General features: G+C 33.6%; 2 protein-coding genes across 3 annotated transcripts in view; one reads left to right on the top strand and one right to left on the bottom strand.

Moving 5' to 3' along the window:
• LOC144957893 (uncharacterized) overlaps nucleotides 1-10,861 on the top strand; it is a 31,007-nt gene extending 20,146 nt beyond the window's left edge. For both annotated transcript variants that reach the window (XM_078889433.1, XM_078889424.1), the window contains exons 11-15: nucleotides 585-1,312; nucleotides 4,138-4,271; nucleotides 5,488-5,530; nucleotides 7,468-7,594; nucleotides 8,997-10,861. In XM_078889433.1, the coding sequence (XP_078745559.1) occupies nucleotides 585-1,312; nucleotides 4,138-4,271; nucleotides 5,488-5,530; nucleotides 7,468-7,594; nucleotides 8,997-9,147 (1,183 nt within the window). In that variant the 3' untranslated portion in view covers nucleotides 9,148-10,861. The remainder of the gene's footprint in view (nucleotides 1-584; nucleotides 1,313-4,137; nucleotides 4,272-5,487; nucleotides 5,531-7,467; nucleotides 7,595-8,996) is intronic.
• Nucleotides 10,862-12,023: 1,162 nt separating this feature from the next.
• LOC144964600 (uncharacterized) overlaps nucleotides 12,024-14,064 on the bottom strand; it is a 52,968-nt gene continuing 50,927 nt past the window's right edge. Inside the window, exons 15-16 of the mRNA XM_078899056.1 lie at nucleotides 12,635-12,742; nucleotides 12,024-12,252 (exon numbers count right to left, since the gene is read on the bottom strand). Of these exons, the coding sequence (XP_078755182.1) occupies nucleotides 12,211-12,252; nucleotides 12,635-12,742 (150 nt within the window). The 3' untranslated portion in view covers nucleotides 12,024-12,210. The remainder of the gene's footprint in view (nucleotides 12,253-12,634; nucleotides 12,743-14,064) is intronic.

Here is a 14,064-nt window from a genome sequence, read left to right as displayed (position 1 = left end):
GAAAATAAGGTATGGCATTCACTTCTAAATTAAAATTTGTTCAGGATCAGAATCAATTTTTTTTTATACCGCACTGACTCGTAATATTTACAATTTCTCATCATCATCATCATCATCATTTTTTTCTTCTTCTTCTTCTTCTTCTTCTTCTTCTTCTTCTTCTTCTTCTTCTTCTTCTTCTTCTTCTTCTTCTTCTTCTTCTTCTTCTTCTTCTTCTTCTTCTTCTTCTTCTTATGTAATTACCCCCTTTTATGAAGGATCACTCTACATTTGACATCAATATCCATACAAGAAAAAAAAAAAACCCAACTCAGATGACCCTTTCATTTTCACTGACGTTACTAATCAGTTACACGATTCTCTTAAACATTCAGAGGCATCCTGATTCTGCAGCATCAGGTGGCAGGTTGTTCCAGAGTCTTATTGATCAGCACTGAATTTTTGTTTTTGTAGTTTTAGAAGTATGAATTGTCTGCCTTTATTATCATTTTCTTTAACCTTTTCATTAAATTGTCTTTTTCAATTCAAGTTTTTATATTAAGACAGTTGAGATGATTTGAACTTTTTTTTTTTTTTTTCCACAGATATTTCTCAAATACTTCTTCTAAAGCCAACACAACCGTTATATCAGATTGCGATGAACATTCACCTGTAGTAGCCGTTCCTTTGAATAATTCTGATAATAAAGAGAAATCTACATTAAAGAAAGAAAGCTTCAAGCCTCTATCTTTAAAAGAAATGTTCAAGAATTTGAAAGATAAAAAGACGGAGGAAGAGGGAACATTAAAAAGGGACAATTTTACATCATCAAAGAAAACGAACAATGTGGATAATCCATATTCATGTAAATCAAAGCAGCAAAATTCTAGAACCCCATCAGCATTTTCATGGTCAAAATTCCAATTTAATTTATCCTCAAGGAACTCTACAAGTAAATTTACAAAGTCGGATTCAACATGTTCTAGTCCTTCATCTGTTTCAAATAATAAAAGAGATTCTTTTAGTGAACTTTTAGCAGGAGACACTAATTCCGCGATATCAAACAGTTCTTCCTTCTTGTCAAAGTCTTCTTCTCCCACTCCATTGTTTTCATCTTCGCCATCTTTAGCAAAACAAAACAGTGAATCTAATGCAGAGAAAATCTTGTCAACACGGACCCATGATGATTTATTAACCATGAAACAGATGTCAGTTACTACTCCTGATTCAGATGTTACAGAAATCAAATCTCAATCTTATGAATCATTTTTGATATCTATGAAGCCTTTGAGTGGCTCTGCACCCAAAGACACCATTGAAGGACTGGAGTCTGGTGAGTAGCCTTGGCTTTTTAGTTCATTTTTTTTTTTTCCTTTTTCAAGAAATAAACCATTTTTTTTCTCTCATGCAGTGATCACCGTTTAATGACTCGCCTATTGTGTGATAATATCTCCAAGTTATTAGCTGGAGTGGGCTTTTAGGCAAAGAAACTCGGCGATTGGAGGGGGATATGGGGTGGAGATAAGCAACATTAAAAAATATGATGGCTGGAAATAGTGAGATTTGTCCATGTCTTGGATAAAATTGGCTGTCTACCATTTGCAACCCATTTATCTATTTATTTATTTATTTTCATAACACAGATAGGAACCAGCTAGTTCAGGCTAGAGCCCCTTATCATCACCAAGAGATAGTATCCCTTCCTGACAATTTGATAGTCAATCAACTATAACACTTTAATGATCCCTAGGGTTATCATCGACCTTGACTTGTGTAATACACACACTGATATTGGAAATGTAGTGCAAATTTGACTTGGGTTGCTCCATAACAATAAATCTTACCGATGCAATCCTCTAATAGGCCGGACCTCCCCAGTATTACGAAAAATTCATAGTATTACGAAATTTATCCTCCAATTTCAGAACTTCATGAGCATCTCTAAGTCATTAAAACTTATTGAAGTTGATGCCAGACTACATAATTTTAAGGATTTTGAAGTGTTATTTAATCCATGTGGGCTTAAATGGTTGATTTCTAATGTTTACAACAGCGACTACAATTTTTATTTCCCAAAAATTACAAATTTTTAGATTTTCAAGTAGGCAGATCTGATCTAGGCCTCACTGATCAAAATTGTGGAGAACTATTGTAAAGCAATTTATATGAGGGTTTTGTTGTTGTCTGCTGCAAGATCTATGTTATTTTATACTTGACATTTAGACCATTGTCTTTGGCGTAAGTTATAATCAGGTCTCTGATTGAACAAGACACCATATAAAGTTTTGTTGCTCTTTTACAAGCTTTATGAAAAATGGCGAATTGTTAGAAGTTTGTTCTGAGAGACAGGGTATTAGAGGAGTGTTTTTTCATGAAAATTTTTTTCACAGGAGAAGAGTGAGCTATGACAAGATTGGTTTACAGGCAATTATCACCATATCTCCTTGGAAAACAGTTCTTAATTTTGTTTCCTTTGATTATCCATGACTCTAAATAATATTTAAGTTAATATTTTAGGGTGATCGATCCTACCAAGTAATCTTATATTATTTGAATAGAGTAAGTTGTCTCAATGATCTTCACAATGCGTCATATATTCCTCATTGACAACAATCCTCATTGAAGCCAATTTTCATTTTATACAGTCTAAGTCACTTGCTACTTGTGTTGTATTAACACTCAGCACAGATTCTCATTCGCATCTGTCTTAAGCTTTAGCCCAGGACTCAATGCTAGATTCAGAGTTTTTGATCATTGTCATCCATTCAATCTGTGACCACATTCAGTATTGCTTTGTAAAATGATAACAAAATATTAGTTGACACTGTCAGTCACTGATATCACAAAATGTAGTCCTCTCCTACCATGCAATTGTCAGTCCTCGTACTAGAATGGTGCACTAGTTTTGTTTTTTGCCTTGCACCCCTTGTGGAAATGGAAACAGTCAAATGTGTTAATTTTTATCTGCTATAACAGTGATGCTTTAGAGAGCCATTAAGTCCATGGAGCCAGAGTTTATCCCAGTTTCTGTAGTGTTAAATATACCATAACAATCGCTTGCTACTCTTTGGATGGGTCACAAAATGTTTATGGCCTGTAATAAGGCTGCATGATACATGTATCTTAGTTCTCATTTGAAGTCACATTTACAATCAAGAACGGATATATCGACATCGTCAGGACCGCAGTAAAATGTCGATATAAGTGTGATGTTGATATATCAGTCATCCCAAAAAATGAGAGGAAAACAAATTTTAAAAATGCCAAGAAATAACAAGGGAAGTCATTCTTGATGGTTTGATGGCCTTTAAAAGGGCCGATTTTGAAATTTATGACAGTTCACATAATATGAGTTTAATAGTCTAATATTGTGGTCCATGTCTGAAAGCCAAGAATGATTTTATGGACCCTTTCCTCAGCAATGTCAAGGACATCATAAATGGAAGTGTCCTCATGAAGTTGCTGTGAAAAACAGTGTAGGGTTTTGATAGCTACTATAGTGGTATGGCCAGAAGCTGGCCCCAATATGGTGCATTATTCTTTTTCGACTCAACCTCAACATCAATGGCGTCTTCTAATAATTAACTAGTGTTGAGTAGAATCAAGACGGAGTCCCAGTAATAGTGTCATTGACCATGCCCATTATATCGAGACTGATTAGCTAATCAGACCAATTATTGCCTGTACCAATGGTTTGCATGTCAATATAACTGTCTTGTGGTAAAATTGTTGTTGATAAAGGCGATCAATATTTACTTATGTTATATAGTGAGAAAAACGGGACTTTGGCTTCATGTAGATATATCTGCTCTGCATTGTACTTTCATCAGATATATAAAGAGAATCAACTTATTGCTGGGTGAATTGGGGATGAAAACTAAGTATAGTCTTAAAGGGGTTTGAAATCAGTTGGGTCATGTTGTTAAATCGGTGTGTCAGTCAATACCAATCTACATTCTACATTGATGGAAGAAGGGACTTGTCTCTATTACTATTACGACTAGCTAGCACTAGCCGGTCATTTTCCAATATGACATTTGACTAGGCTTGACGCTCTTCATATAGCACTTGTACTTCTACTATATTTTAAACCTTTTTGTAATCTGTTGCAGATGTTTGAAATCAGTTTTCATTTTGTCATTCTTATCTCTTGTGCAGAGAGTCCTTTCCCAGAACCTAACAAGAACAATTCGATGACAAAGATTGTTGATGTGAATTTTGTAGACTGTGAAGAAAATCCTGTTGGCTCATCACAAGAAAAAGTAATTGATCTCACGCTTGGTGATAGTCAGGTACTTTTATTTTCATTTTATTTTATTTTAACACAAATTGGTTACAGATAGTCTAGACTCCAAAACAGGGCTATAAAATTATTCATTTAACTATTAGAAAACTAAATTTAATCACTTGACCTGGGATGAATGTATTTTGGAAACGGCAGGGAAAAGAGTATGAGCTGCATTATTTCAAGGGAACAATTTATCAATTTTTATCAAGCTTGGACATTTAAAAAAAATTCAAATGGAAAGTGTTTCTAATACAGATAAATTCAAGTCCATCTATTATATGGTTAAAGCATTGTAACCAAAAATAAGAAAAAAAATATCAAGGAATGGTCATCATCTACAAATACCAGGGATGTCGCCGTCTTGAATTATTGAAAATAAAAAGATTATATGTTGTATTGAAATATTGACAAATAGCATTGAATTGCACTTAAGTTCAATCTGAGTAAAAAGTAATAAATGGTGGTCACACATTCATATAAAATTGCCGATGTCAATTATTTTTCACGTTATTCATCATTTCAATCATTTTTGGTCAACCAAATTTCTGAGTAATTAAGACTCCTGGTACAATTTTGAATGAATATATTTTATTCTGTTGATGTGTTTTTAAGAACTTGTAAGAGGATATGAACTTCTAGATCCATAATCATACCGTATCGTTTAAGAGTTAGTAGGTTCTAAAACCTTTAAATGCTCTGTGTAACTTTTATGCATAGATACAATTTATCAAATGTATAGATAATATTGAGAATTAAATATCGTTTACATAAACGAGTGTCATATTCAATATTCTTAGTATAATTAACTCTATTTACATTTATTTGGCATGTCCAATGTGTACATTCGTGAGTTCCAAATAATTGTTATATACAAAATACAATAATATCCAATGTCATGTTACATTATTCATCAAAATTAAATATGTTGGTAAGCTCTTTATTAATGGCATTCTTAACATTATTAAGTGAATTAGAATTTTTTCTCTCAAACTTTAGATTATTCTAAATTGTCACAGTCCTTTGAATTAGATTATTTTTCTTTATAGACGAATTCAATCTTTCAACAAATGTCTTAAACTTATCTACCCTAGTGTTTGTAACTTGCAAATAATTTTTAAAATCATTATAATCTATGGTGATGAAAACATTACTTAACACAGTAAATCTCCTAAAACACAATGATTCAGTTATTAAAAACATCTCTATACATTTTTTTTCAGATATCTAATGCCTCTCAAATATCCAGGTCCTCAAATTCTTCAGGTTTGTGGGCATTTTTTTTCCACGAATTATTTGTGCTTGTTTTTGTGTCTATATTTATGTTTGGTTTTTGTTCTTTTGGGAGTAGATTGTTGATTTCTAATGTTAACAATAGCGACTACAATTTTTATCTTCCAAAAATTAGGAATTTTTATATTTTCAAGTAGGCAGGTCTGCTCAAAGATAGGAGGCATAATGGGTGGTACGTAAGTAAGTACTGCATTTCAGGAAACTGTTGTCTTCATCATTTAAAAGCTATGATATTCTTCATAGCGAGCAGGGAGAAACTTACTGTGTCTTCTATCCCCCTATATCTGTTTTACAACATGCGTTCTGTCATTGTCTTAGGATGAGATTACTTGGTTTTGTCCTGGCCCTGGCCAGATACCCTATCTGGGAGGAAAACAGTCGAATGTATAGTTAGAGTTTTGGGAGATGTTTTTTTTTGTCTTGTAAATCATCTCTCTGTTATGCACTTTATTTTGTATTGTTTGCATATTGTATATGATTTGTAAACATTTGAGTGTGTTCCTCTTAGTGGAGACCTGTGCTTGTGCTAGTTAATTTGAGTTTAAAGGTTTAAAAGTCTAACCTGTGCTTGTGTCTGGATGAGACTTTTAGATGATCTCAAACTAAGTACATCAATAGTGTGCTCTTTGAATCTACATCTGTTCCCTATTTAATCCAATTTCCTTTTGTCCTCCATTTCTTTGGTAATTCTAGAACTTTTGACCATCTTATTTTCTTCCTTTTTACTGGTGCTGATATGACCTTAATGTGTTGCAAGCGCCGTAAAACTCTTTAAAAAAACAACAAACAAACAATGGATTTCCTTTTTCATGCGGTTTTATTTTTCTTTCCCTTTAAAAATGAAAGAACAAATAATGAGTGTTCTTTGCTATGTATATTTTGCTTTCATTTGAAGACCTTAGAAGTTTACTATAAGGTAATTGTTTTGTTGTGAAAATTTTGCAGGATGCTCAAGAACTAGATTGAAAGTTATCCCTAAGTAAATTTAAAGTCATTTTATGCATTTTGAATATAAACTATTTTTAGAATTCATGATTTATATAGAACATGTGTGCCCTCTTAAGTGACGGTTTGGTTTGTTTAAAAAAAGTATAATTGATTGCCTATATTGGCCGTTTTTAATCATTCTTTGTTGTCATTATAGGATGAAAAACAACAATTTTGGTGAAAAAATACGTTATCTATGTTGATACCCATTTCACGTCCTAATTAGGGGGTCTCACATCAAAAAGTATAATAACCGTTTAAAAACTAGTGAAGGAATAATCTTCATATTCTTCCATCTTATCATCATTGTAGCATTTTGAGTTATCATAGAAAGATTTTACGGGTTTAGCTTATGGAAATGGAATTTGTATTAGAGCATGATAAAGTTGTAAAAGGTTGCATATCAAAACTTTATGACAAAATTGATGTTGAAAATTTATAATTTGGATTATAAGTCGAAATACACATACCCTATTAAAAAATCTCTCTATGTTGACATAATACATTATCTCTGTGATAACTGTGGACAATTTCATGGAATAGATTCATTTGTCACAGTATCCCATACTCCTAAACAATGACATGTTGAGAAAATATCAAAATAACTTTCCATTTTTCACACTTTTCTGACTACCGATACCCTTTCCGACCGTGTTTTTTGGTGCCTTTATAATTTATAGCATATTTTGGAAAGTTGTACTTCGATAATATTTTTTCTAAGATAATAAAATATCGTTTTCTACCAAAATCTCAAAATCAAGTTTTTGAAGGATTTTACTAATTATTAGACCCAAACCACTCCTTAAGAAATATTGTTGTTTATGCTTGCAATATCTCTTTCATTTTTGTACTATTTAACTTATTTTTGATTCCTTCTCGACCCATAGTGCACTTAAAGATATTGTGAATATTCTTTTCTACAGGGCGCTCAAAGTGCAGGGTGTCTGGCTTGAGTAAAAGGAAGGGACAGGGAAAAAAGACTGATGGGCCCAAGTCTGACTCCAGTCAGAGGAGTGTCAAAGATTTATTCTCCAAGTTTGCATTCAAAAAGTAAGGAACCTTTTTTATTCCAACTCATTTCACGATCTTGGACGTATCAGTTAATCTGATATAGTTCATTGTTGACATTGCAGGAGCAACAGTAGACACATGAATCAAATTACAATTACAGGCTGATTATCTTAAACTGACTATATACTACAATCAATTGTTTGTTGCAGTAATGGCCTTTACCCCCAACATAAATGGAGGATACTGATTTAAGAGTTAACTCTAACTATCAGTAATCACCCTAGTTTTCATACAATTGCGTAACTACATACAACATACCTGGTGACTTTAGCATATGAATAATGTCAATAGTATATTTCTGTAAGAAATGGTTTAACCAAAAGTGATTGAAACAAAAAAGGTCAATTAGGGAGAGGATCACACACTAAAATTACCAATATCATTTTCATTAAAAGGTATGAAAACAAACTTTTATCATTATGTTGATGAATAGCTAAACCCTTTCCAACGCAATGCTTAAAGTAAAAGAGAGACAAAAATGTGCATTGAGCAATGGTTTCTATTGTCACCTTGGCCTTATTGGTAGTTACTATTTGGAAAGAGGAAAATTTTGTTGAATTTATATGCTATAGATTAGACCTTTAAATAAGCTCCTATAAAAATTGACTGAAACTCTTCTTCGTAGTGGAAAAATCCAAAGAATTGAAATGAATAGTAAACAGACAGCTCGCTTCGCTTGAGCAAAACAATGGCAGAAAACTAATTTGAGTGGGAATTAATTAGGCTACTTACCATTGTTCCTTATAATTAGCTACCCAATCAGTGAAGAAATGGTCAACCAACGTGAGGCAATCAAGATATGCTTGTAGCAATCATATAACTTTCGATTTGAAGGTGTCTACATAATGCACTTCCGGCATTCACATTTGACTTTTTCATAATTTTACTTTCCACCAGATAAATGTGGTCAATTTTGGCTTAGACGAAACAGTAAAATTTATCGCTTAGCGGCTCAGTTAAAATTGGCTACCATTGGGATCATGACAGGTTTGGAAAGTGAAAAAATAATTTCACAAAGGCTGTGTGAAAATACACTGGGATGTGTTCAGACAGGGCAATTCTAAAAAGCATTGCTTAGTCTTGGCAATATATCCATCGTTAATATAAACGGCCCATGAGCTATGCGTAGCGCTGTGGAACATTCCTAATTACTTTACGGTCATTCGACTATGATTCATGAATTGTTTCTTTCTTTCCTTTTTTAAAATATTTGAATTTGACGAATTGACTGATTTCAGTTAATTGACAGAGAATTTACAGGTCTAATGCTAAGATTATGTATGATTTCATTTCATTAAATAGACTGAAGAGAATTGTTTTGACCCGATGTTCAGCTCAGTAAGAAAACATGCCCTGATGTTATATTTTTATTTCTTTACAGAGAGACAGGAACAAAACCTACAGCCATCTCCACAAGTTATTCAAGAGACTCTTTAAATGACTCATCAGATGATGACTTATCAGAGACACCAATACACAACTCCATTGATATTAGTGATGCTGATGTTGTGCGACGGAAATTATTGCTTTAACATGACATTTATCTCCTGTTAGGTGTGTCTTAATTCAAACAATAGTAGTGTCATTTGGAACAATTTTTCTCTCGGTTTATTCTTGTTTTGTCCTGTTTGTTGTGCAAACATTTTTAAATTGGATTTGTTCTTTTTAGTAACTCATAAAAGAAATCACAGGGCATTATCTTGTCAATGGTAAACAGTCATTTTTAAATTGCATTATTTTTTTTGTTTTAAAATACAGAATGTTGTCAACTTTGGTTTCATTTTTTAATAATTTTATAGAATCTATGGTCAAATAGATTTTCTGTTTTGATTTGTGACAAATTTTATAGGAAATATATTTCTTTATTTATTTATTATTTTTATACCAAATTGGATATTCTTTTTAAAATGCTTTTAATTTAGATCTAGCAACTCCTTTCAATTTTAACAAAAATCAATTTGATTGCTCCTACCAATCTATATATTAATGCCTTCAATTTCAATGAATTAATCCGTATTCCAATCCTATGTTGATCTGTTCTTATTTAAGCCCTAGTTAATTTGAGTTTAAAGGTTTAAAATCTAACCCTTGTCAGAATGTATAGCATTGCCAAGGTTACCATGAGATAAAGTTTCTAGAATTGGATTCAATAGTCTGATGTCACGTCGCCCAGCAACGGGGGCCATTGTGGTTCTAAACAAAGAAAATCGGTACTTTTTATTCTTCATGCTGGCTAGAAATTTTCATATGTCTTGTGATCAGAATATGTAAAAGTCAAAACATGATCAGATTTATAATGTTTTTTTCCCTCTGGGTACGCTTTTATGCTCGTCTGAGAAATATTTCATAAGTCATAAGGGCGTCCGCCATTGTTCCGATAGTTTAGAGCCAGTTACTAAGTTACCTTGCGTCATTACGAGGGAAGTGACGTTACGACTGTTGAAGCGTATAGGTATGGTTATTTCAAAAGTGAATTTTCTTTTGGTATACTTTTGTGTTACTGTACAACCAATTAACTGTATGCCAATCAACATGAAGTCCATCTGATTATCTAATGCCCGCATTAGACTTAAGAAGATATTGCTGTGGGAAATGATTCTCTCTCTCTCTCTCTCTCTCTCTCTCTCTCTCTCTCTCTCTCTCTCTCTCTCTCTCTCTCTCTCTCTCTCTCTCTCTCTCTCTCTCTCTCTCTCTCTCTCTCTCTCTTTCTTAACTTACCTCATTTGACTTAGTTCATCAATGACCTAAGAGTAAATAAAAGCACTAATAAACTTGAATCTATGATTTATTGAATCCTCCTATCTTCCTTTGTAGCCATAAAATTACCTCTGATTCTTCTGCTCAATTTTTTTTTACCTAGTTCAAACTTGTTTTAAACAATTTCATTGTTTTTCTTAGACAAGATTATCAACGCCCAATTTGCTCACTTTGGACTTAATGAAATGAGTGACATCAAACATTTGTTAGATGAATCATCTATATTCTTTCATGGAATGCCCAGGTAATAGCATCTAACAATGCCTCAGGGAAGGTCTTAATAGTAAAATTGATATGTTATATTAATTTGGGTTTTTTTTTTATGTTGTGAGTGATTTGAATTGACTAAAATAATCAAATGTCAATTGTGCTTGGCAGTAATTACTTTATACTACTTATTTGAATTTTTTTGTTTTTATCTTGGTGAGAATGTAAAGTCTTTCATAATGTTTTTATATGGATTAAAGATTATGGTTCACGATTCAAAAATTACGTTTTGTTATTAATTTATTATTTTCATTTGCTCACTTGTTTACATCACGATACAATTTCCTCTTCGGATTAATCGCCAACCTTATCTTATCTTACCATCCTGCGTATTTGTTCAAATGGGTGGGAGATTTTGACCTCTCTGTAACCTGGGGAGGTGGGATCTCTCTTTCTCTCTCTCTCTCTCTCTCTCTGTCTCTGTGTGGGGTTCCTGACCACCCATAGTGGCAGGGAGGTACTTATTGTATCTTCTATCCCTCTATATCTGTTTAATTAATACAACCATATCATCACTTCAAACCTTACTACAATCACCACCACCACAATATCACAACCACCATTACCGTAACAACTTCCATCAAATCATCGTCACTACCACCACTACATTATCACAACAACTACTAGTACAACCACCACCACATCATCATGACAAACACTTCTACTGCAAAAAACGCCATATTTTCACCACTGTCACTACTACTACTTGGGTGGGATTCCTGACCTCCCATAGTGGGTAGGGAGGCACTCACTGTGTCTTCTACCCTCTATACTTTCTGTCTTTGTCTTGGAGTGAGATTACTTGGTTTTGTCCTGTCCCTGGCTGAGAGGGAAACAGTCAAATGTTTAGTTAGTTTTGGGAGATGATATTTTTTGTCTTATAAATCAGCTCTATGTTGTGCATTGTAGTAATTCTGTTTCACCTATATATGAATTGTAGATACTTGAGTGTGTTCCTCTTAGATGGAACCTGTGCTTGTGTCAGGATGAGACATTTAGGTGATCTCAACCTAAGTACACTGATAGTGTGCTCTTGGAATCTACATATATTCCCTATTTGAACTAATTCACCTTTGTCTTCCATTTTCTTGGGTCCTTTAATTGTAATTCTAGAACTTTCTACTATCCCATTTTCTTCCCTTTTACTGGCGCTGATATGACGTAAATGTGCTGCAAGCACTGTAAAACCCTTAAAAACAAACAAACATACTACTTCTACAACCACCACAGGACATTTATTGAAGAATGGGTTTAATCAATAGATCTCTGATCTTGCTTCCTGGATTTTATGCAGTGTTACTACAATACACAGAAATATTTTTGCTAAAAACTTATATATATATATATAATAATAATTCTACAAGGATCAAACAAAACAAACGTACAAGAGGGCATCCTGTTTTATTCACGTGTCATTGTATAATGTCAAAAAGGATCAGGATTGCATAAATTAAGAATATTGTAGCATTTGTCTCTCCTAAGAATCAAACTCTTCACAATTGAATGGAGAAAGATGCAGTGAAAGTGCTGGTGATGTACTAATAATTTGTTGTTGGACGTTCCGTCAATCATCAGCGGATGGCCTCTTTTATACATTGTCCTCTTTCGCATATCTGAGGAAGCATGAAAAAAAAAACCCTCATATTATTCCACATATTATATTCTTTTTGAAAAAAAAAACCCTGAAAGTAAATGACTAATGATGATTGCTGTCTATAATGTTGCATGAGGTTTTCTTGGTCTAATTCTCATATTATATTGCCGTAAGTGAAGACCTAAATAATCTTATACGTTCTCCACCATCGTGACCCTAAACGTACTGAAGTGTCGAAATGGGGAAGATGTTGACAAGACGTTGAAAAATATAATATCTTAGTTTTCATTCATTTACTTATTTATTTATTTATTTACTTATTTATTTATTTATTTATTCATTTATTTATTTATTCAATGAGGATTAAAACCACATATTGCATTAGTACAATATTTTCTTACCTTTCCTGCTCCACACCTTGTCCCATCTGCTGCAGGTTCCCGACTTTTAAAAACTTGAGACCACTTTTCACAACATAATTGTCCACACTGACTAGACAACGGTATATTCTGGAAAACATGGCAAAAAAAAATCATTGAAACGTCTCAAGTATTCACAACCAGAAATCTTTAATTAAAGACCATACTTTTGTCGCAGCTGATAACAACTTTACATTTATTGGCATAAAATGAGGTTTTGTTTGATGTATCATTATCATGTTTAAGTTTTAAAGCATTGCGTTAATTATTATTCCTCACATTCTTTTTTTTTTTTTTTACTTGCAACGCATCAGTCATTTTAACACAACGTCTTTCCAAGTCTGGGACATAGTTTATAATCCATTGTAGAAATAATCTGCCATCTTTCATTAACTATGTCTATAAATCATATCTTGTGCGGCTATGTGGTCTTTTGGTATGACACTCGCTTTCGGATCGGAAGGTCCTGGTTCGAGCCTCTCGCTCGGCGCATAGTTCAGTCCTTGGAAAAGGCTCTTTACTCACTTTCTCTCGCCGTACTCAGGTGTGAAATGAGTACCTGGCCGTTAACAGCGTATCTTTGTCCGAAAAATTGTAATATCGCCTAACAGGCGGCATGTCCCGTCCTACATGTTAAATGTTGCTGTTGACCAGGGACCCCTTTTAAAGCGCTTTTAGCACATCATTTAGTGGATATTGCTCTATATTGAGCTCAATTTTTTAAAAATATTTTTTTGATGAAATTAGAGGCAATCAAGGCGTGGCATTAGGAGACATTACTCGTTCTCAAGAAAATGATAAAATTAAGTTGCCCTACACATCCCAAATGGGAAAATTGGTCTTTAAGATCTGTTCCGTAATAAGAGCAAAATTGCTCAGCGGTCAGATGTTTGGTTTCTTGCTTAAGGAAAAAAATGCAAATGGTATGACGAAGCTGTCCTCCAGGTAAGAGAGCTAAACACTCAGCCAGGTTTTGTATGTATAATATAATATACTGAACAGGAAAATGGAATGTTAGGTACTTAACAAAACAAGATAAGATAACTATTAAAATGCCAATATATCAGTATGTAGTTGCGCCTGTAATGTTCAGATTGTACAGCACGTGGATAACAATGGATCAGTTTTGAATACGAAAAATCGTATATTTTTTTGGTCCAGGCCTGTAGGATAAAAGAGCGCATTGATATGATTTCATCATGCTCAATACGCTTCACTGTGCATTGTTTAGTCCTCAAACAGATCATATGGAAACAGATTTCCATTTCATACAGTAAAGACCGCCTGTTAGGAATCATTATGCACTCCTCTTCACAATATCCGTCACTGCCTACAACCGGTGTTTATTTACTCAAGTACTTTACCCAATCGCAAGAGTCAGTTTCGCAACCTTGCCACCCATTTGGTCACTA

This window comes from Berghia stephanieae, chromosome 1 (genome assembly GCF_034508935.2).
Source record: "Berghia stephanieae isolate SIO BIC M18660-M18661 chromosome 1, UCSD_Bste_1.3, whole genome shotgun sequence".
NCBI lineage: Eukaryota > Metazoa > Mollusca > Gastropoda > Nudibranchia > Aeolidiidae > Berghia > Berghia stephanieae.
The sequence above is the reverse complement of the archived record's forward strand: the minus strand, read 5'-3'. Positions and strand labels throughout refer to the sequence as shown.